Here is a 25,752-nt window from a genome sequence, read left to right as displayed (position 1 = left end):
CTTAGCCAAACATATCCGATCCCAGGAGAACTGTAGAAGAAAGAAGAAAATAAAATTCGATCATGCTTTTCAACTTTGGTATACACGTGGTTTCTTGTTGGAGGGCAGATTTGGGGTGTGGAGTATATCTCCCAGAACAGCGCTCAGGAAAAGTCTGGGAGAGCATTGCTCAGTCATTTAGGATGAAATATACTCTATTGTAGCTTGCGAAAATATAGGATTGACTAGGAATTAGCCCACTCAAACAACAGTGATACTCTCTGAGAGCCAGGCGACTATTAAAACCTCGACATATAGCTGGTATGGGGAAGATTTATAACTTCAGTCGTTCTAGCTAGTTATATTCAGTATATGCTGGGTTACTAGACATGGTGGTTTTAAGGCCAATGAACTCTGTAACGAATCAGCCTGAAATGCTCAAAGAAGCACTTTCTTCGATCGGAACCGGCTTGCGGTATAAGCAAGTCAACTGCCTACCAAGCTATTGGTAAATGGTTCAGAGATAAGCACAGTGGCATGGTTTCTCTGGGTAATAAATTGGCGAGAAGCTCATTAGAGACACTAAAATCCTGCACAAAGATATGCTAATACAGGTCATTTCACTTACACGTTAAATTCAGGAAAAACTTGCACACCGTAGGACTCACTACTGAAGACCCTAAGTGTAGGAATCTACCCCGTCTGTATTAGGCAGAAAAAGCTGTTGAAAAGGCACAGAAATAGATAAGCCCTAGCGGAACTTGTGGTGCAGAATAAGCTTAGATTGACGCTTACAACCCCCCCCCCCCCTCTTTAATTTCATCTAAGTAACTGTAACCTTATGATAGTCATAACACACGAGGATAAACTGAAGTACGAGCTTTAGCGAGATTGAAGTGATATGTAAGTGCTTTGATGAGGTTGAAGTAAAGTGTACGAGTCATGGGAAGCAATATGAAACCTGTAAGCATGTCTACCTTCACTTGTACTATGAATGATGTTAGTAATATGCAAATATTTATTATCAAAAACTTAACTTTTGCGGGTTAACCTCAGTTAAAAACAATATTTTATAAGTAAAAAAGCTTGTGAATAAATAAAAAATCTCTAAGAACTTGTCATTAAAATAAGAGGGTACAGTTTTGTGTTGGGGAGGAATGAAACAGTATGATATATTATACATTAATAGAGTAAGGGACCTAGCCTTACATAACAGTATATTTTGTCAACTACTAGTGGAAAAGTATGGTTAGAAAAATAATAACTTATTACCTTATTCTTAGTTTATATTTAAAAGTAGTAGGATAAAAAATAGTTTCTCATTAAAATATATCGAAAATTGTATTATTCTTAGTACTGTGTTTTATTTATTGTATCCACAAGTTGTGTATGTTAATTAAAATATTTATTAATAAATCAAAACAATTATTATACCTAATTTAAGAGGAGAAATCTACACTCACTTATGTTATGATAGTGTAAGCATATGTGTATTCAAATAACTCGTATTTTAAGAGTATCGTTTAGAAATGAACTCATTTGAAAGCTTTGCTGCCAAAACTTTCATAAGAAAGTGACTTTTTCAACATTAAGTTAAGTGTATACACAGGTCAAGTAAAATAAAATAAAACTGAAAGATATAATCTAAAATATAATCTAAAAGAGCCAAATTAATGTTTGAAAAATTGTAGTTGTTGAGTAAATCCGCTTACTTTAACTTTAAAAAATAAGTATAAACGTATTAGGATCTTGAATATTTCTGAGTAAAAATTCAATATGTGCCAAATTTAAATACTTACACGGTTTATTTTAGTACTCTTCTAAGTTGGGGATTAAGTATGATTTATTGAGAGAATGGAGGTCAGATTTCTTATACTAAATATATATTCAGATTGTTTTGATTTGAAAATAAGATTTCGTAAGCTCTTTGTATCACTGTGTTTGGAAGGAATTATTACTAGATTTGAAATGTAAACTTCATTGATGTATACATAAATATTTTGATTATAATCCTACAAACTGTAAATTTATTTTACAAATATTCAACGTTAAAACTGTCACTGGATGATCCGCCGTAATAGAGAATCAATCACTAAATCACCAAATCACCAGTAGACCGAAGTAAAAGAAATGAGAGAACTTTTCACGATCGTTACTCCAAGTTTGACCAACAAGGGTTGTTAGGGGAAGTCTAAAATACAGCAGCAACCACCAAGGTGTACTTTTGAGCTTAGTCTTTTTACAAGACTACAATTGTCTGGAATGAGTGCCAGTTGATGACATCGCTAATTTAAGCTTTGTAGTTCTTACAAAGCTCAATCTAATGAAACTCTATTCACGAAAAGTGCAGGTTAGTAAAGCTTAAGAAATGTTACGTTTATGAAATGTTATGGTTACGATACAACTTTCTAGCACGTGACTGGAACGTTGTATTGGTTAGGATACAACATTCCAGTTACGTGTTAGAACGTTGTATCCTGTTATATATATTTATTTAATTTTCTTAATAGATAATGGACTTTTGGTTGCGTTTTATTAAATAATTTGGTTTTCAATCGGTAAAACAAAAGTGCCATAAAACTCTAATGTCCTGTTTCCTGTTTCAGGCTGTTTTAAAATCTTATTGATGAGATTAATGTTGAAGAATGTATTTTTGGACTATTCTTGTGAGATACAATATAACATACATCTCACCTTCTACACCTTTAATTTCAAAATATAGGCCTATGTATTCACTTACTCATCATGATAGCCTGGATTATTGGTTCCTAAATATTTTTATCATACAATTATAATAAGTTATCTTTAATATCAATTTAAATCTTCTATACAGAATTCTGTTACGTTATATTAATACTAAACAAGTGTCTTAAGCATTGAATCTGCAACAAAGCTCTAGTCGAGAGGGGATGCCCCGTTTTTGTGAAAACATGTAAGAAATGGCGCCAGTACAGGAGGATATATAAGGCAATATTTTACGAAAGTGGAGGTGGGAGTTGACTCGTTATATATGTCTTTTCTACCTGCAGGTTATATATGTGTTAGTTACCCGCATGCTGGTGAGAGGGGGTGGGTCAAGGGTAGGTGATGGGAGAGGGGAGTTTCTTACGTTCACGTACGTCCACATTACCCCCTCCGCTAGCCTTGACCTTTACCATCATACGTTAACACAGCAGCATTGGCGTGCTAGTAAATGGGCGATTTCAAGGTTTTAAACAAGTAATTATTGTTGTACGATTATATCTCGTCTTACATAGTGCAGAGTAACCATTAAAAGAAACACACGTGTGTAAAATTATTATAATAAAGCATTTTACTCGTTCTTAACGTTACATATCTCATAATGTACTTTTAGTTAGAAATAAAAATAAAAATACAGACTACATCAATTTAAGTACAACGCATCAGTGTTACATGAGGAAATAATAAAAATGTAATAATATACTAAATTTCAGCTCCGAACGTTTATTTTAGTCTCTAATAACACTTTGAATTGATCAATTATTCAGAGTATAATTTCAAATTTTTGGCTGTTATTGTTTTAAAAGATTAGATAATTTATATTAATTTAGTTTTTTCGACACTTATTAGTATTCTGGTATGCAAAATATTTTAGGTATTCTGAGGTATTAGTCTTCAAGTAGCTAATATATTTAGACACCAAATATGATTAAATATACTTGGAATAACTTATTTATGGTTTTATAATACTTTATTTCGACTACTTCGTAAAACGAACACGCTGAGGCAACTGCCTAACTTTGTCAAACCATAGACCATTACTTTAGTCAGATCATAAAATTTATATTACAATCAAAAATTATACCATCTGTGTATTCATAATTGTAACATGTTTGTTGCATGTAATAGTTTAGCACAACACTAGTTATCACGCAAAAATTACCTAAATGGTTAATATAATCGGTTTATTATTAGGAATCTATAGTTATTATTATTTGTCAATAAACTTGTTTTAACTAATTTTAAAAGAACTGCATTGAAAAAAATGTGAATTTATGTATATATTATATAATATTAATGTATTGCAATTGTTAAAAATACACTGAAAATATTATAGTGGTTTAAATATTTAATATTTTTTGACAGGAAAACAAAACCGGTCTACGGCAACTTTTGAAAAGTAGCAATTTATAATAATATTAATGGTAACTTTAAATATAGAAAGAGGAATTAATTACAACACATTCATCATAGTTGAAACTGTAATTTGTAGAATAGTAAGTATCAAAAGGGTTATTGGTGTTGTTTTATTATTGATACAAAGAAATTAAACTAGAATTGAATCAAAAGTGAAAACTCTTATGAAAACTCATGCTCCTTATTTGGGATATGAACTAATATTTTTGAATAATTTTTATATTTCACTATTGGTCATGGCAGTTAAAAAATACATATTACGCAGCAAAGTAAAAATGTATATGTATAATTTTGTAAATTAACAATACGTGTATTACTTAAGTATCCAATGTGTTCTAAAACTTCAAAATATGTATTTTATTTCATTTAAATCATACATGAGATTTGCCTTTGGCATTATTAGAAAATTATTTTGTATCTGTATACTATGTTATTTTCAGACTGAGTAATTTTAATACTACTTAATACTAGTAGTTTTAAATCACAACAGCATTTGCCACATATTGTTACTTCCGGATTCTATCATTGTGTCTTATATTATAGTCGTGATCTTTGTCAGATTATCCCGGTGACGAGTTCTGTTCTACTTCTGGAGCATAGCTCGACTACTTACCCTTACTTACGTACCCGTATTTGCCAACCGATGTAGATACGGGCGTAGGGGAAGTTAAACAAATTAAATGAATTTGTGAGGATCTCGTAGTCTGCGAGCCATTACATCAATTAGAATGCGTGAACACACATACTTCAACATAGCTAAAATGTATGAAAAAACATCTAGCTTTCTTCTGGGCTCCCTACCTTAGTGGTGGTGGTAGAGGTAGCGGCAGATGCGCTGGAGGCCGGCTCGGTGGCAAGGAGGCGCTGCAGCTGGCTGGAGGAGGTCTTGGCTGTCCCGGAGGCAGCAGGAGGTGGTGCCGCAGGAGGTGGTGGGGCGTACTGTATGCAGGTAGCAGCCAGTGGAGAGGCAGGTGCGGGGGAAGTGCTGCTAGAAGCCACGCTGCTGCCGCTGTGGTGATTCTCCGTGTGTCTTCGGAGTGACCTAGCATCGCAGTAGGACTTCCCGCAACCCTCCGCTTTACACTCGTAAGGCTTCTTGTTCCGATGCGTTAACATGTGCCCGTTCCTGGAACAGAGTAGTGCAGGTTATAGTTGCGGATGTAATGTGTAGAAGAAGCTTGTTATGAGTACAGTCAAGCATGAGCTGCTTGTAAATAATAAGCCCTATCTCAGTTAAGTGGGATTAAGCACTTAATACACAATTTGTAACTAGTTAAGATTTCTGGAATAAGCAAGACGTTCCCCATTTAAGTGAAACATGTCTAATGACTAACGAGTATGAAGTTATATTAAAACTATGATGTTAGCCCATACGCAGGTAACCAGTTTGGCCTATACAGATTTTCTAATGTTCGACGATATGAGTTAATAGAAGAGTATTTGCAATTTATTACCTACAGCAAGACGTAATTTAGAATGTTTTTAGAAATAAAAATATATACTGTATGGATTGAGATATGAGTGACAAAATTGTAGTTCTTAGTTGATAACCAGAAGCTCATTCTTCCATTTGACAACCAAATGTAAATCTGCCATCAATATGACTCGTAAATGGAAATGTTTACATATAAATTTATATATAACATTAAATATCACTATTTAATATTATGTAAGTATATGATTAATTATGTATGACTAATACAAATACTAAAAAACAATTTTCTTACTAAACTGTGCAATAAAATTACCAAAAGAAAATTGTTTCACTAAACTACATATCTGTACTTATTACTTTTCCCGACTACTTTACTAAGTCCTCCGTTTCAATATAATAATGATAAATAATTAATGATAATTATTAAAATTTCGGGTTTAATATTTAACCAATTGACTGAAATATGCTTTATAAGAAAAAAAATTATAATTAATAGTGTATTTCAAATTATTGCATTACAAACTGTTGCCAATATTAATAAAAATATTTGATCTTACAGCTTGAAGCTTTGCGCGTATCACGGGCAAAATAAGTTAGTTTTTAGTGTTTTTCTTGATACTTCACAATTTAACTTTACATGAGTGAAATGTTCCATCAAGTGAAATTAATTTTATTCCACAAAATGTACAATGATTGAAATTGTTTTTGTTTACCAGTAGCCACAGAGGTTGTATAAATGCATAAACTACAACTTCTGTCTTATTACGTTTATGGAAAATCATAATTGTTTTTAGAATTGATCGCCTTTTTGTAAAATCAAAACTTTACACGCTTCAGTGATGTACTGCTCCAATCAACATCTCGTGACTTAAGAAAATAGAAAATTAGAAACCTATTGATCGATTAAAATATATTCCTTTTTGTCACATTCGATGAAAATGACATTTTATAAAACATAAGTTGACAGAGAAGAAGTTACGATTCAGCGTCAGATAAATTGGGAATGGCAATTAATATCGAACACTTCATTGGTTAAATCAATTATTCAATGTACGTGTCTGACATCACCTACAACGAGTTTCTTGGAATAAACTATATAAAAAGGAAGGAATTCATTTTGGATATATCCACTGCTATAGGACAAGAAATAATCGTTTAAATTTTATAAATGCCACGGTTTCAAAGAGCTGTGAAAGAAAGCATTGAGATTGAACTGTAATTACGGGTCGGTGATCAACTCCAACCACGCGGAATTAGGCTGGCAGACTAAACAAAAATTATTCCTTTGATTAGAATCGAGCTGAATGATTAGTATTTTATTGTAGAGAAACAAGATCGTTTATAATCCTGGAGAATAGATAGTGTTAAATTGTTAAAAGTTTAGATAACAACCATTAAAAATTGTGCTTCTTCCAGACATCCAGATTTAAAAAAATTATATTTTTAAGTTTGAGATCAAAATACGTAAATATCAAGAATTGGCTTTGTTATAGTTGTTATACATCTTTCTTATAAGTAAAGGATAGTGTTAGTATAAAATATACTTTCTATTGTAATAATGAATAGGATATATAATTATCACAAATCTTTTTAGAAGTTTAAAAAACTTCAATATAGTTCAAACCGAATTGGAATTGACGAAATATATTTCAAAAATTCATGCATCAAACGAATTTTACGTATACTTCATAACTTGAGACGTATACTTGCATTTTAATGTTATATTTTTCTAATATCAACAAATAATTTCAATTTTAATATTTTCATTTTCATTATAATTTACTGAAGAAGAAATCACAAATTGAATACATTATGCATCAAAGGACTAGACGTATATTTTCATTTTATGTTTAATTTTCGGAATTGTAATACACATTTTAATATTTTCTAGTTATTTATTACTATTTACATATCAAATAGTTTACTACGTGTATCATTGGAGTAATTATTTAACTGTTAGCCTAGTGTGGTTTAGTGTTTATGATTGTGTAGTTATATAAATAAATAAATATATATATATATATATATATATATATATATATATATATATATATATATGTCACTTGTTAAAAACAAGAAATGTAATTAAATGATAGAAATAATTCATTATCACGGTCCTGACAGGCCCTTTTCAAATTGTGCCTTTATCTGTCTGTTTCATAATAACACTTGACAGAAATGTCTTAAGACTTAAAACTAGGTTTAAAGGCTCTTCTAGGTCAAAGGAAGAATATTACTGATTTTTGTGTGAAAAGTTTAAAGGGTAGCATAGTTGCAAGAATGCCATAAAGAAATACCGAGCAAAAATTTTGATCTGTTGATTCCTACGATACTCTATTTATTGGCTGAGCGTTAGTAAAGTGTTTCAATACGAGTACTGTCGTCATCATCACGTGGTTGATAGGTGAAAAGCGAGTATTAGCTGTAAAAAAACTATATAACTTATAGTAAGATAAATAATAAATAGTACTCTATTACAGAAAATTATTAAGTATTTCACAAATAAATTTGAATATTCGGATTTGAATTTTGGCTAATCTTCACCGATATTTTGGTGTGTTACTACTAAAAAGCCGCAATCTAATTCTAAACATCAGTGATAATGTATTGATTTTTTAATTTAAAAATATATATCAATGCATGTAAAATTTCTTAATTTTCATACTTGTTGGAAGACGTTAATAATTTTGGTAATCTTTGTACCAAAAAATTACCGGTATTCAAAACAATATTATGAAATAACTAATTTTTAAAACGGAATCAACTCATTTATTGCAATTGGTCATGGATGTACTTAAGATATTTGATAACTTAACTTAAGTTCTGTTGCTGGATTTCTATTAATATACGCATTCCCTAAGGTATAAAAGGTATTTAAGTTAATAAAAATAATAATTGTTCATGGAAGTTTGAAACTAACGAACACAAATTGGAACGTGATTTATTGGTAGGAACGAAAATTGCCATTGTTTATCCATTTTGTTTTCAAACTGTTTCCAGTGCTCTTCAACTATCGACAAATCGCCTTATTATACTCGACAAAAGCACAAGAGCAATGTAGAGAATGAACAATATAAGACGGAAAGTGAACACCAGACAGAGTTTGTTTCTCGAAATTAATTAACTTCACTTTGTCTTCAAACAGTTTGTGTTTCGTATGTCCCACACAGACTTTGAAAGCTTTGAAGCAGCTTTTAACATAAAGTAGAAGTCTGTATTAAATTACACAATTTCTATAGATTAACGTTCAGCAGATGTGTTGAGAGTTAATTAAAAACAGTAACTAATAGATTACTTTAACTACAGTGAAGTTTTATACTAATGCTGTGTAGTTATAAGGGATGCTTTATACGACATAACCTTGACGCAATTATTAGTTTTATTCATAGACATTTTCCGGTACTGAACCAAAGACCAAAAAAGCTTTGTGTGAATATTTTATGACTAGCTTATAATAAGTAAACATAGATATTTTCTTGTATATTGACCGAGATAAAGTATCTTTTTTAAGTCGAATCAAATTTCATATAGTGACTACGATAGCATAAATGGAGATATTATAAATAGGGAAATAGTTTAACTACAGATCATAGCCCAAATATGTCTGATGAAGAGAATAACAGGTCTATGAATATAATAAAATATATTGGTTCAGCTTAGTGAAGCCTAATTTCAATTATGACTGTTTGCCTGACGGAAACATATTTCGAAGACTAGAAATTTTGAATTAAGCTTCATTTTATGTAAGCAACAACGACTGATGATGGTGCACGTCTTATCCATTCAGACTAGACTAAGAGTTAACAAACGATATTAAAATTGGTCATTTGGGTAATCATAATGACAATGAGAAAATCACGGAATAAATAAATTTGTAAAGAAAACTAAGCACAATCATGTGACATTTTTAAACGTGACATAATAACGGCCTAATGGAATGAGATATAGTTTTGAAATTATACGTGCAACCTCAGTGAAGCCTGTTACGATACAAGTCGTGTGGCGCAATTTGTGATGGTGATAACATGTGAATAATAACCAGGACGAGATGGCATAACATTACTAAACATACACGTATTTTGTCCAAAACAGAATGTTTGGTGGCAATTTATTCTATTCCAAAATTTCACTGATACGTAGTGGAATTTTTACTTATTCATACCGGAAGAATATTTAAACCTACAAATCTATTTTTAAGGTTTCATGATTCTTACCGGTTTTCTTTTAACGGATCTGTGAACTTTCTTGCTACACTTGGAATGGATTTCTTACAGTTTATAATATAGATAAGCACGTTAATGTTGTACATGGCTGGGTACCGTAGGTCTATGACTGTGGCTATAGATTAAACATAGTTTCAAGAAACTATAATGTAATTACTTTAAAAATAATATTTTAAAAGGAAATGCAGTAAAACCAATTAAATTAAACTTCTAATAGAGTAATAGCAACGGTGTTATAGCTAGAAATATTATTTAAATAATGTTTTATATAATGGCTAGTTACAATCGGGATGGGACATGAAAGACACAGGAAGTAGTGCGCTACGCGGTCCACGGTTAACTACCAGCGGTTTGTCTGGTTTATAGGCCAGTTATGACTCGTGTAAAACCTGATTGCGACGTAATATTGTACCACTACGCGATGTACTATGTGTTTTACGTTTACTTCTAATTTTATTGTGATGCACATGTTTCAGTTTCTCAGTTAATTTATATTCATAATGAGTTAAAAGCGTGCACTTGAACCCATGTAAAGACACCATATTCAGGGAAATGACAAGTAAAATGCATAGCTTCTTCTGCATTTACGTGAAACGGCTGCTAATATTAGTAGTGTAGGTTACAGTTAACGTTAAATTAATATTAGTTTTCGTCTATAAAAACTATTTCAAGAACTGAATTTATTTATTTCAATATTATTTCCATCCTAGATTTCCTGGTGGTTATAACATTTACTCCAATACCCTCAGAATTGTTACGGGGTATTGTTTTTAGGTAAAGTCTGTTTTATTGTATATGGAACAAGCGCTTGCGACGAGTCCAGGCGTTCGCAAGGTTAATCAGTTGCAGCTGTGTAGTTAAACTGTATGGCCTGCTTGTGTTTTTTTTATAGACGAGATTATCTAGCAGGTTGTTAATAGGCATTAATGGTACATTTTTGCTCCCGAGGCATGAATATTACGGAAATTGGAAACCTATGATTTAATTCTGGTTCAATACATTTCGGCAAGTTAGGCCACTTGTAATGAATCTATTTACATATATGTGCACAGTTGCAACACAATTATGGACATTATTTTCTAATATCAGGAACTTTTTGTAAGGAATAAACATCAGTGTATTAAACCAGTATAAATTCTGTGGCTAGTTTAAGGAATTAAATGGTTTCAAAACTAACTAAATACAGTAATGTAACATTTCTTTCAAAGTGGTTAATTTATTACCGTTTCATTTAGAGACGAGAGTCAGTAACAGAGCAAGGGTAGAGTGAAATACTCGTAGAAGGGAGTTTATTACAGTGTGAAGGACTAAGCTGATAATGAATGCTGAATAACTTACTGCTGCGTCCATTTACATCGCGGAACTAATTAAAATCATTCTAGCTTTTGATAGTGTAGAGTGAATGTATACTATGTAATGAGCTGTCTACATAGATACTCAGCTTCAATATGGAAGACACTTACTGTGCTTGAATGTTCCCAAGTGACCCGGGTACATCATCTAATTAATTCTGATGACTCTCGCGGTTATGGTAATCAACATAAGATTGTTTAGTACTACAGACAGGGTATAATTATTTAGGTTAGCAGGCAAGAGTGTGCTGTTGTTACTACTGAATTATGTAACGACATAATTTTTTCTCCTTAAAACCTAGTAATGACCAATTTCTTCAATTTTGGACACTTAGTAAGGATTGTTCATATGACCACCAGACATTTTAAACTCATTCGACTGTTACAATGTGACTTGCAATTGTTATTTTTATCCAAACTATTCCTTATTACACAAATGTAATACTAGCTATATTATTTTCCAGTTTTGAGATTCCATAATATAAATTGAAGTATGTTATAACGTTGTAATAATGTGTATTATAGTATGTATTGATTATTCTCGGATATGATACTAAATAGCCAGTTGTCGTAAAATGACCTTTAGTTTTCTCCATGAGATCAATGTTAAATCTAATACGGTTTTACGACACAGTTTTTATTCACGTGTTATGGGAGGTATTAAGAAATACGCTTCCAAACACTATTTAGAACTTTCTGTAAAGTGTATACATTTTAAGTATTTAAACAAATAATTACAACAAAGTTTGTTTTTTGTCAGATAACTCATAAACATATTAAAGAAACTAAAAAGCGATTGGATGAGTATTATTTATACCTTAAAATTTAGACTCGTCTCATAATGCAACCACTAAAAATAAGAGTATTAAGCTGCATGAGGTTTAACACTAGTATTATAGAAGGTTATTTTACTAAAGCCGGCTTAAAAAATAAGGCAGGCATATTACTAGGAATTTAATATTTTACAATTGTAATCCATTACAGAGGTTCAATATTATTTACAGGAATTACAATCGGTGGTGAGATTGATATTAAAGCGATCGAACCTAGGATTGAAACTTATCTGTAACCCATTATAGAGCTTCAATATTATTTACAGGAATTACAATCGGTAGTGAGATTGATATTAAAGCAATAGAACCTAGGATTGAAACTTATCTGTAATCCATTACAGAGGTTCAATATTATTTACAGGAATTACAATCGGTAGTGAGATTGATATTAGAGCGATAGAACCTAGAATTGAAACTTATCTGTAATCCATGACAGAGGTTCAATATTATTTACAGGAATTACAATCGGTAGTGAGATTGATATCAGAGCGATAGAACCTAGGATTGAAACTTACCTGTAATCCCATTACAGAGGTTCAATATTATTTACAGGAATTACAATGGGTAGTGAGGTTGATATTAGAGCGATAGAACCTAGGGTTGAAACTTACCTGTGATCCATTACAGAGGTTCAATATTATTTACAGGAATTACAATCGGTAGTGAGATTGATATTAGAGCGATAGAACCTAGGATTGAAACTTATCTGTAATCCATTACAGAGGTTCAATATTATTTACAGGGATTTCAATCGGTAGTCAGATTGATATTAGAGCGATAGAACCTAGGATTGAAACTTATCTGTAATCCATTACAGAGGTTCAATATTATTTACAGGGATTTCAATCGGTAGTCAGATTGATATTAGAGCGATAGAACCTAGGATTGAAACTTATCTGTAATCCAGTACAGAGGTTCAATATTATTTACAGGAATTACAATCGGTAGTGAGATTGACATTAGAGCGATAGAACCTAGGATTGAAACTTATCTGTAATCCATTACAGAGGTCCAATATTATTTACAGGGATTTCAAACGGTAGTCAGATTGATATTAGAGCGATAGAACCTAGGATTGAAACTTATCTGTAATCCATTACAGAGGTTCAATATTATTTACAGGAATTACAATCGGTAGTGAGATTGATATTAGAGCGATAGAACCTAGGATTGAAACTTATCTGTAATCCAGTACAGAGGTTCAATATTATTTACAGGAATTACAATCGGTAGTGAGATTGATATTAGAGCGATAGAACCTAGGATTGAAAACTTATCTGTAATCCATTACAGAGGTTCAATATTATTTACAGGAATTACAATGGGTAGTGAGGTTGATATTAGAGCGATAGAACCTAGGGTTAAAACTTACCTGTAATCCATTACAGAGGTTCAATATTATTTACAGGAATTACAATCGGTAGTGAGATTGATATTAGAGCGATAGAACCTAGGATTGAAACTTATCTGTAATCCATTACAGAGGTTCAATATTATTTACAGGAATTACAATCGGTAGTGAGATTGATATCAGAGCGATAGAACCTAGGATTGAAACTTATCTGTAATCCATTACAGAGGTTCAATATTATTTACAGGAATTACAATCGGTAGTGAGATTGATATCAGAGCGATAGAACCTAGGATTGAAACTTACCTGTAATCCATTACAGAGGTTCAATATTATTTACAGGAATTACAATCGGTTGTGAGATTGATATTAAAGCGATGGAACCTAGGATTGAAACTTATCTGTAATCCATTACAGAGGTTCAATATTATTTACACTAATTACAATCGGTAGTGAGATTGATATTAAAGCGATAGAACCTAGGATTGAAACTTATCAAAATTGTTTACTCGTAATTTTTTATTTGAAGCAGATGTGATAAAGACTAAAGTTAATGCTACAAAAATGGGTCTTATCATACGCTGAAATGTAATGGTTGTAGATGTTTTTCTTTATTTATCATGGTATGTACGTACTGCTAGTCAAATTTGATAGGTTATTTTTAAGTTTGGAAGGACCCGTTCACGTTACTAAAAAAACAAACAGATGTTAATTACAATCGTTTCGATGTCTCATCCTAGTGCGATAAGGTCGTAGAGACTTGAAACTTGGTCCATTTGTTCCTCATGGGCCAAAGCCTCTAATGTCGTATTGATTTCCAAAGCGACAAGGTAACAAAAATATCAAGTAACTATGCGCCTTATTTCTAAGCAATACACGTAATTCAGTATGCGTATTGCGGGCACGGTATTGAAGGTGCTCGTAATTGAGCCCATGTAATTTGTCAGGTCCTTCAATACTCCGTAGTATAATAATTTTGTTTACTTTATAATTAAGAAATTTGTTGCAAATACCCCGTCCCTTTACCTTTTATTAGTACATTGATTACTAATTTGAAATTTGATTTCAAGAAATGTACTTTGTTACTCATATTAACGCTGTGATACACACCAGTACAATAATTTAGTGGACTTTTGTGGTAATTTTCTATACTTAATCAGCACATCTAAATGAGTATTTATTATTTTTATGCCTACATGGAATAAGGAGAGTTTGCTGTTCTGAACATGTGCTATTAAACTTAATCATACAAATTAAATAAAAATATATAGATAATGTAAAATATAAAATTGAATAAAAATATTCTAATTTCAAATTGTAACGCCTATTGCTTCCTCTTAAAGTGAGGTTACATATGTGATAATACATTCAGTAATTGGTATCAAATTAAGATTCAAGCTTTAAAGGGGTTGATGGTCCAGGTAGTAGGGTGCGACGAGGCGTGTAGCGGAGCAAGTCTTGAAGGGAACGGTCTACTCCTGTAATGTGTTTTAGCTCCTCACATAAACTACAATGAGCTGTCTCCGTCAGAAGAGCTATGGCGTCTTTAGAGTATTTTAGTGTTACACTAACAGCATGTGCCTTCTATCGTTTTGGTCCTAGGTTAATACATACTCTCATGACCATTATAACATTATAACAACCGCCTAATGATTGAATACATCTAATTGTTTCGCCCTTCTATCCTGACTATTTAATATATTTTAATAATATAAGTGTATAGTGTAAAATATTATTTACGTGTGTTAGCTTCTTGGGCAAATAAAGCCTGTAGAATATATTTAAATTAGATGAATGTAAACATTTGGAAATAAAACAAAATAAACACGATATAAAGCTCGTAATAATTTAATTATATTGAATATTTTGTGGAATACTTTGGAACTATACTCTCTCCTTTGACATGAAATACGAAAGATAAGTCTAATCCAAGATATTCAAGTCATGCCGACCCTTGTTAGCTTTATCAAGTTATGTCCCACCATTTCTGAAAAATGTCCGCCCTGATATAGGAAGGGTTGCATCTTACAATAATAAAGAACTGTGGTGTATTTCTTGTAAAATATTGAATATGCATTGCTTAAAAAAAACACAATAAACATCAATTATTACATTACATTAATAATACACTGAGTTCTGTAAAATATTTTACATTATAATATATTTTAGGTAAATAAAAGTAATTTTTTTAACACTAAACTTAAGCGAATTCTTTTATAATTGAAAATTTTAAGAATTTTAATGTATACTACTCACTTTAATTTAATCAGTTACTTGACTTAGATGTACAATCTAGTATTTGATGGTGTTCTGATTATTACGGTAATATGTTTCAATGTCATGCTATTTCAATATTTAATTTTAATTAATAATATTAGGAGTATTGTAATATTTCAAGTACCAAAACAATTTTACTAACAGCTGATGTTAAGTAAAAACAATTTTGCTATAACTATACTAAAATAATAACACGTTTTTATTATTTTCGAGCGTCACGGACGCTCGAATGAATACTGGGAAGGATTTTTACAATTTATATATTATGCAAAGAAAAACTTTATGGTAGAAATTTGGGTAGGAAATCTGTGCAAGTGGTATATAAAATTTTTGTATTAAAAATAGCAAATAAATTGTAGTAAAGGATTATTTAAGGACTGCTTTCAAATATACTAAAATAAACTGATACCTTCTCTATAAATGTCTCTCACAAACAACTAAGCGCCAAAGGGGATTTAATAGTAAGACTGGAAAGGAATGGGGGGATGAGATATTTGTTTTTGTTGAACATGATTGATTCTGGAAAATTTTGGAGACGAATAAGATAAACTAATAAACATTAAACTTTCAAGTATTTTAGTACTAGCGTAGCAACAATTAATATACAACCAAGCAATTATAAAGGCATTAGAGACCACCGAGTAATAAGTTCTGTTAAAAAAAATCCGCTAAGACTGATTCTTATCTTACTAATAATCTTAGGTACACATGGTGTCAGTAAAGGGTTGTGGTCTTGGTTGTGACACATCGGATTTACTTATCCTCACCAACTCTTCCAACAGCAGCGAATGCTTTGGCACAACTTGTATATATTAGAGTTGCTGATGATACGTTGTTGGAAACACGGTTTGTAAATAACGAGGCGTTTAATTTAGTTTAAGCAAGTATTAAAACTACTAGTTTATGTGAGCGAAGCTTCATGAAACAGCTAGTATTTTATAAAGAGACACATATTGTCACAAAATGCATACACCTCTTAAACCGTTATGAAGCACTGAATGGAAGGAATGGTCGTTTATAACGTTTGATATATTTTACGATAAACGATAAAATTGCGTTCTTCATAGCTATTTCCACATTCCCATAAAATAGCATTGTGGATTTATACGTTGTGTTCCTTACGGCTACAATCCAAGTAAAAAATAAGACGGTGTCACAAAATGACTATTCATTATATTCTCCAGAAACATACGAGTTTAGGCACAAAACGCCAAATGTTTAACAAAACTGAGCGAAGTCTATCAATCGAGAGGCTGGCAATAATTTCATTTCTGCCTGTAGGCTATCTGTGCCCTCCACGACATTTCACTAATCGTTAGCGACCATTTTTAGATTTTTTTTGTAGGGAGCAAGAATATTGAAGATAAATACATTTGTAACCAAAATGAATAAAACCATGTAACATTTTTAAATAGCCTTAATTTATTGGAAGCGCCGATGGCCGAGTGGTCTCAGACGTTTGCCTTTGGGTCTGAGGTAGAGATAGCGCGGGTTCAAATCCTGTATGTGACTTTTGCACTTTTTATCAGTACCATCGGCCTTGTATTGTATCGATCCTCCTCCTTATTCTGTTTGATAAGATCCTCACATAGGCCAGTGGCCCATATGGACGGGCAGTGTAAGACTCAAAAGGGGATTGGCCTCTCCAAAACAAATAATAAAAAAGTAAAAATGTAATGAAAAAAGTTGCATCCAACGACGTCAAAGCCCTTTACGAGACAAGTGCATTGTTACTTATATCTAAACTAAGTTTTTCTAATTACTGTAATGTATCGTTGTAATAAATTTAATATATTTTCTGTCATGAAAACTGTAAATAATATCAGAAGAATAGAATATTAAAATAATTTGACCCGTTCAACTTTTGGTCATTACATTTATTCCGCGCATGCAAAGATTGTGGATGTACAGTTTATGTGTTTTAAATTGATTTTTACCATTCAAATTGGGTTTTTATTAAAGTTTTCTCGCTATATTTTGCAATAACAATAAAAGAATTAGATTCTTCTCGTCACACATTACTACCGTAATGTTAAGGTAGTGAAATGTTAAAATACAGATCAAAGTTTATTCAGTTAATACAGAAGTGGAGAAACTAACACAAACGTCTTTATCATTTTGAAGATTAGCAATTGCAATGTTTAATTGTTTTGTTAGTACACCATGTCTATGAAAGTAAAGTTTTTATTTGTAATTTATTTCCAATTTAATTATATTTATATTAAAATTTATAAATGTTACAGTAGTCGTCATGGTCCGCAACTCGAGATCCAGCCCTGTCCTTGACAAAGGACTAAAAAGTACCTTATGGCTTGGCATGCTAAGGTTGCGGTTCTTTTACTTAACTGAATTTGTATACACATTTATTAAAATCTCATTTATATGTCGACAAATATTTCTGAGGACTTTAAACTTTTCATGAAACCAAAATTGTACATGCCTAAGCACGGAATTTGGCTGAGTGTCATTGCAGTATATTACTCAGTAGGCTAACATAATGTCTCTTTTGTCTGCCAGGGAAGTAATAAAAAATGCTTTTCTGTATTGTCGTCTGTCTGCCTACAAGACATTTTTAATGAATGGAGCTATATATGCGTAATTCAGCATGCCACCTCAGAGAAGCCTGTTATACGCGGCACAACAAATTGTTGTGATACATCTCATTTCATAAAAAAGATAGAGATTAGCAATTTCAAGCGTTACCAAAAAATAAAAGTAGAATATTAAACTTTAGTTTAATCTACTATACTTTATTCTACCATAAAACTAAACTTTATGGGTGCAATCACGTGTAAAACGTTTTATACACATTTTAACCTTAGTTCTGTGGCATTTTTATTATTACTCCTGAAGTTGAAATTTATCACTAGTACGACATTAAATTTTTTAAAACATACTAATGAACAGAAATAATTTCCGGAAGGTAGCCCGAATGCCACACATAATAGAGGAACATTTGGATAATTACTAAAATGACAACAGTTAATTAATTAAAGAACTTATGGACTTTGTACGTTTAGCCATTTGTATTTCAGTTTAACGCTAACACCAATTCTCGAAAGAGGTCGTAAATATTTAAAGGGAAAATAAACTAGAACATGCATGGAGCTCGAATGGAGAACAAGCAATAGACCAGTACTATTTTATAGCCAATAAACGACGTAAAATGCTACAACGGTTTACAACGTACTGTTTGTCGGTTTTATATCTTAACGCTAAACGTGACCTTGCAAACGTGACCTTGTAGGTCAGAATTTTACAGTACCAGACACAAAGGCTAATAAGCAGAAAATGAATAATAATAATAAGCAGAAGTTAATATCACTGACAAGAATTTCGACTACCAACTTAGACAACTCAGCATGTAAATACATCAATGCATTTTATAGTTTTGTGCGAAGACATCATAGTATGCTGTGTAATTCACTAACCTCGAATTTATCAAATTCAGTTCTAGGTTTGCCGCTTCTTCAACCAAAAGGCTTAATAAATGGCCAAATTAACCATATGTGTCCATACGTTTGGATTAAATTCGTATATTTAGAGTGAAATTATTCTCTATATATTGCATTGCTATACGTGATATGAAATAAAAACTATGATGTACATTGAAGAAAGTGTTCTAAATTTATCTGAATTTCGGTAATATACATTTATACCGTATTGCGATAGTAAGGATAAAAGTTTAATGGAGCTCGGTTTATGCTTATATTAATAAAGTTGGAGGCGAGCAAGTACATATATTACATAGAACTAAACTAAGTTTATAAACTGAAGGAAATACTCGTACTATCTAATGTATTATCAGATCAAGTAAGTAAGACATAACAAAACGCTTTGGTAAAACTTCAATTTTTTCAACATTATATAAGTGTGTGTATAATAATGTCCCGGCGGAGCAAGTTCTTTTTGTGATTCACTGTTTATTGAAAAATCATATACCAAGCAACTATACTATTTTAAAACCGCTACAGTTACCAAAGTTTCAACCAGGCTCCTCAACCCGACATCCGTTTAGTCTCACCTTTTCTTTATTGGCTCACTAATTATTTCACCATATAATTTGATACAACGGAGTTTCCTAAACACTCGAAGAGCATTCTCTTGTTAATCCCTTGAAACTATCAATCTAATTTCACCTTTAACTCTAATGATTGAGTAGCGTAATGCTTTTTAGTAAACCATCCATTCTTTCTACAAAAAGTTTTCTGATGCTTCTATTGGAGGTGTTATTTAGGTTTGCTCTATCCATCGGCTTTCCATCGCAAGTTGTATAATAAAAGAAAATCTGATTATCGAAAGCTTATCCAATCAGAGAAGAGCTTTGTGGCTAGGTCTCATATTGAGAATAGTGACAATACAGGAAAAGCGGTTTGGCAGATTGTGGCTGAATATTCAGGGAAGTGCAAAGGTAACAAACGCATAAATGGTTTGATTGATAATGGCTTGTTGGTCTCAGAACCTAATTTGATAGCTGCAAGGTTTAATTCTCATTTCGTTAACGCTTGTAATCAGTTGGACCTTCAGAGCAAAGTAACATCAACTTATTCGGGGTTGTCCCAGCTCTCCATGTTCATCGAGCATTTGTTTTGCTCCTGCCTCGTACAGTGAAGTGTTGAGTGTGACTAAGGGTCTAAAGGCCAGCTCCTCTTCTGATTTATTTGATATGTCTCCATCCATTGTCAGGACGGTTGCAGATTCACTCTCGTGTCCCTTAACGGTCCTTTTTAATAATTCTATTGACCAAGGACTCTTTCCTTCTGCATTTAAATCCGCCAAGGTCATTCCTGTCTTTAAGAAGGGTGATAGAACCTCAGTTAACCAATATCGCCCTATCTCAATACTTCCCACGTTGAGCAAAATATTTGAACGATTAATTCACAATAGACTGATTAATTTTCTTAACGAAAATTCCTTACTATCTCCTTCACAATTCGGGTTTCTTAAAGATAAATCAACCACTCACGCGATAAATGATTTCCTTAATGCCGCCTTCTCTTCTGTTGACTCTGGCAGTGAGACTGCGGGCATTTTTTGTGATCTTTCCCGTGCCTTTGACACCGTCAACCACCAACGTCTCCTGGACAAGATGGAAATGTACGGTGTTAGAGGCATCCCTCTAGAGTGGTTTCGTTCCTATCTTTCTGGTCGCTCTCAGTTTGTTGAGATCACCAACAAAGGGGGTAGGGGAAGGTCTGCTCTCTTACCGGTCAAGGTTGGTGTGCCGCAAGGCTCAATTCTTGGCCCTCTTTTATTTAATATTTACGTGAATGACCTTAACTCATCTGTGAGGGGCCACTAAAGTGCAATATGCGGAAGACACCAGTGTACTTATTCAAGCTGACACAGCTCAATCTCTTTCCACCGAGCTGGCTTTTTCACTCAAGAGTCTTAGTTCTTGGTTTTCTGCTAATTATTTATTTCTCAATCCTGAGAAATCCTCAATAGTCCACTTTAGACCCCACAGGAATGAGAATGCGTTAGTTACTCTCCTTGACAATATACCTATCGAGCATTCTTCAACGGTCTGCTTCCTGGGACTCCACATTGATTCCAGATTTGACTGGTCAAATCACATCAGTCATGTCTGTCAAAGACTTGGTGCCAGCATTTACTCTTTAAGGTACCTAACAAGTTTTCTGTCTAGAGATACCGTTAGGCTGGTGTGCTTTGGTTACTTTGCGCCCATTTTAACTTATGGATTGATTTTCTGGGGGACGGCTTCAGGTAGGTTGGTCAGTAGGGTTTTTAAACTGCAGAAGAAGGCTGTTCGACTGATGTGTGGTCTGGGTCATCGTGAGAGCTGTCGGGAGGTTTTCCCTAGGGAAAGCCTACTGACATTGCCATCACTTTATATACATTCGGTTGCCACATTTACATTTAAGAACCTTCAATACTTCCCATCATTTAACCACGAGTATTCTACAAGAAACAGAGATGCTCTAATCATTCCGCAACACCATAATAACACATTTAAAAAATCAATGTCATATATGGGCCCTAAAATCTTTAATGCTTTGCCTTCTAGTATCACAGCGTGCGAGACTGAGACGTCTTTTAAAAACAACTTAAAAAAATACCTAATAAGACAAGCATTCTACTCCATTAACGAACTGGTGAGCGGTGCTCCAACCTAGTGGACGATATAGATAAGATTGTTTGTAGTTTAAGTTGTACTATTTTATATTTTAAACTGTTTTTAACTGTTATTTAAATGTGTGATGTTGTATTCTTCTGTCTAGTATTAATCGGTTCTATAATATCTGACCATGTTCCATGCATGTCTCATGTCAATGAACAATAAAGAATTTGATTTGATTTGACTCTAAAACGCGATAGCGTGAGGAGGTTCTGGCTCTAAAAACTCTTCATCCACTGCAATAGAGTTTGATTGGGTAGTTCTTTCACTCATAAACCTGAAGTTGATGGGCAAAAGTGGAAATGTCATCATCTTCAAATCATTACAGAAATATAGCAATACGAGTAGGTGTAGAGGTGAATTAACCGGGTTCTTAAAACTTGTGTCGCTTGGCAACAAAGATGCAGTAGACATGTGTGATGAAAGTGGGGTCTCAGAGCACTATACACTTCTCGGCGCGGTTAGTCTTAGGAAGAACCCAAACGTCACTGGCTTTCCTTTGCATTCCTGGTCTTTAACAATTCAGTTTGCTAAAATCGAAATGAACGTCTTCCAGTACTTAACATGATGGTCAGCATAATTCTCAAAGAATTAGCATAGTACTTAAGATGACGTTTAAAATTCGTATAGACGAAGTGGAAACGAAAGTCATGTTTGAGTTGGTCTCTAAAATGAGGCATCGTTCATTATTGAATACCTAATGTTAATTATATGGAAACTGTAAAAAAGGAAAATGTATCTAAGTAAATCAATTGGGACAACTCTGCACCAAATATGACTTTGGGAGCACTGTAAAGTGTGATACAACTTATATATTGAGGAATCAAAACTGAAGTGGTTTTGTCATAACATAAATTATTTTATACTGTTTAGTGATGGCAAGTAAATATCCAAAACATCGCAAAGAGACCTTGTTTTTTTAAATATCCTAATCACAAAATGAATAACTTTGTTACAGTATTATCATTAGTGCAAGAAATATCTATTATATAAAAATGAAACTGTTCGTGTGTAACAGCATCACTCACAAACGGCTGGACGGATTCGCCTAATTTTTTTTTAATTTGTTCGTCTTGATCTGTAGAAGGTTATAGGATACTTTTTATCCCTTTCTGTATTTCTGTAACCAGTGGGGCGGAATCCTGAATCGGGAAAGGGATAAAAAGTATCCTATAACCTTCTACAGATCAAGACGAACAAATTTAAAAAAAAATTAGGCGAATCCGTCCAGCCGTTTGTGAGTGATGCTGTTACACACGAACAGTTTCATTTTTATATAATAGATTATATATATTATTATATATATATATATATATATATATATATATATATATATATATAAATAATTCATATATATTATTTCTTGAATAAATAAAATATACATTTATATATATATATGTATATATATATGTGTATATATATATATATAATATATATATATATATATGTATATTTTATTTATGTACGTCCGTGTAGTCGGACGTTGGCACTGAAAGGGCTAGCCAACATTACGTTTATTAAATCGGAGTGGCTATATGCCCAGTCACCGGTCTTGGTTTCAAAGAACGGGAATGACTATAACGTCACAGACTGTGACGCCAAAGGTTTTGAAGTAGCTCTAGCACTGTGCATTGTTATTAAAATGGCGAGTTGTAGAAAGTTTAGTTCTTTTGACCAGTTCAAAACTTTTATCAATAATAAAGAAAATACGGACCATATTCAATTAAGAATAAGTGATTTGAGGTATGCTATATACTTTAAACTGTACCAATATCCCTTCTATAAGAACTTACAGTCCTGCTAAAGTCCGATAATACATGTGATTAATAATAAAACTATTTTTAATCGGTAAATGGAAGAATTAATTTTCAAATATCTCAAGACAAGAGACTAATTTCCCTCTTACCACTTACATACAATAATACAATGATATCATAACCATTTGAGTGTTATTAGTAAATAAAACAAATTATGTTCCAGTTATTTTATGCTATTAAATGACATACATATTTAATATGACAAAAATTATTTATTATTAATTATGATTTCTATTAAAGACTATTAATTGAAACATTCCAGTAAAATTGCGAGAAACAAAACTGTATCTTAATAAACTACGAAGTGTAGATTCTGGTACATGGTTAATTTTTAGTTGTATATTTCTTCTTTTTAATTTATTTCAGCGTACACTTTTATTACATTACCGTTCAATACATTACCAATGAAAAATATACAAATCATAAAATAGTCTACAAATTGTGTTTTTTTATATTTCTAAGGCAGTGGTGTAAATGTGACAGTTATGGCTGCCCTTCCGTTACGTCACGGTTGACGTCACCACTCATCGCCCGTCTGTCTAATCTACAGACGGTAGCCGGCCTTATAGCCACAGCGTTATTAAATACTTAACATACCTAACCCTCAAGTCCAGCAAAGGTGTTTCAAACAGCCACAGTTCCTTGGTAGCTTAGATGCCATCCTTCGATTTTTACGACAATAATTAATCTAAAGAGAACTGCGAAGCTCCGAGTTTCCAGGGATCAGAGCCGACATCTTAAGTGCAAGCTCGAGGAGGCACCGATGACAGAAACGCACCAAGCGGGCAAAAACCTGTCCGACCCGACATCCTTGATCTAGGCTCGCGATTGTTTGCTGCTGGACAAGCCTATGTAGCACTTAGTCGTGTAAGATCTTTAGACGGTATTCGGATTGAAGAACTTGATTGCTCTAAGTTAACTGGAAATACCCGATGCAATAGTGAAGCTTTAAACGGAATGATTCGTAAGAAATACTACATTTCCACAAGAAAATAATTGATACATCGAACTAAAAAATGAAAAATAAATAATAGTTTGAAAAACTAAAAAACACGCTTTTATAGCTAACCTAACTAAAAAATAGAAAATAATTTTTAATTACAAAGAGTTTATATTATAGTAGTAGAAGGCAAAACATAGTCAATCACCTCAAAATAAAATTACATATAATAAAATTGGAATTATTAACAGAATAAATTAATTTAGAGTAAAAAGCGTGGCGTGCATTTTACTACATTTCATAAGTCTCCACTCAAAGATAATTAACGATAGAATGATTGTAATATTTAATATATCAAGCAACCCACGCTTTTACAGCGTGTTTAGCTATAAAAGCGTGTTTTTTTAGTTTTTTAAACTATTATTTATTTTTAAACATCAATTTTCTTTTATTATCATCAACAATTAGGTATCAGATAATGGGGATTAAAGTAAAAATTTAATCTATAGTCCCAACATGATGGTTTGAGTGAGGTAAATAATAGATTATAAACTATAATCCCACCATATTAAAATTCATTAAGTTGACACATTAGAGTGTATGTTAAACAGTAAAATAATTAGTAAAAACGAACATCTGAAAGAAGAAAAATTTCCTATAATTATTTCACTTATTTTTTAAAAATAGTTTCAGTTTACTTCTCATAGTTTCAAATATAGCCTAACTTTATTCAAAATCTGAAATATTTTATTTTTTTTAAATAATTTTCTTTTAACAGAATTGAAAATATTGCATTGCTAAACTATTAATATTTTTTGGACAAAATATTTGTTTTGTTGTAAAACCAACTGAAATATAAAATATAAAGCAATATTTTAGGATATATATCTATTAATGTATCGAACCTCAAGAGGAAATATAAAACTTAGATATATTAATAGGGAATGTCAATATAATGAGGTTCAATATATCAAAGCTGTTTGGGCCAAATTTATATGTATAAAGGTTTAAAATTGTTGTTCTGTTTTTCATTATATCAGTTAAATTGTCAGACTTCAATATATAGAGGTCCACAACAATGATCGAACTATTAACTGAGAGTACAGTGGTGATTTATCAATGACAACATCGGAAAACAAAGGATTGTCAGTGATGTCAGTCACAACCAAAAATACTTTTTTACATCAATTTTATCACATAAAGTTTGGCAAACCCTTTTCCCATTGGATGGAACTTTCTACTCACTAC

At 32.3% G+C, this 25,752-nt stretch overlaps 1 protein-coding gene across 3 annotated transcripts in view; it reads right to left on the bottom strand.

The window, feature by feature from the left end:
• LOC124352711 (serine-rich adhesin for platelets-like) overlaps positions 1-25,752 on the bottom strand; it is an 850,824-nt gene that overhangs the window by 278,362 nt on the left and 546,710 nt on the right. For all 3 annotated transcript variants that reach the window (XM_046802336.1, XM_046802335.1, XM_046802337.1), the window contains exon 8: positions 4,939-5,263. In XM_046802336.1, the coding sequence (XP_046658292.1) occupies positions 4,939-5,263 (325 nt within the window). The remainder of the gene's footprint in view (positions 1-4,938; positions 5,264-25,752) is intronic.

This window comes from Homalodisca vitripennis, chromosome 1 (genome assembly GCF_021130785.1).
Source record: "Homalodisca vitripennis isolate AUS2020 chromosome 1, UT_GWSS_2.1, whole genome shotgun sequence".
Taxonomy (NCBI): Eukaryota; Metazoa; Arthropoda; class Insecta; order Hemiptera; family Cicadellidae; genus Homalodisca; species Homalodisca vitripennis.
This window is presented reverse-complemented; position numbering and strand designations above follow the sequence as displayed.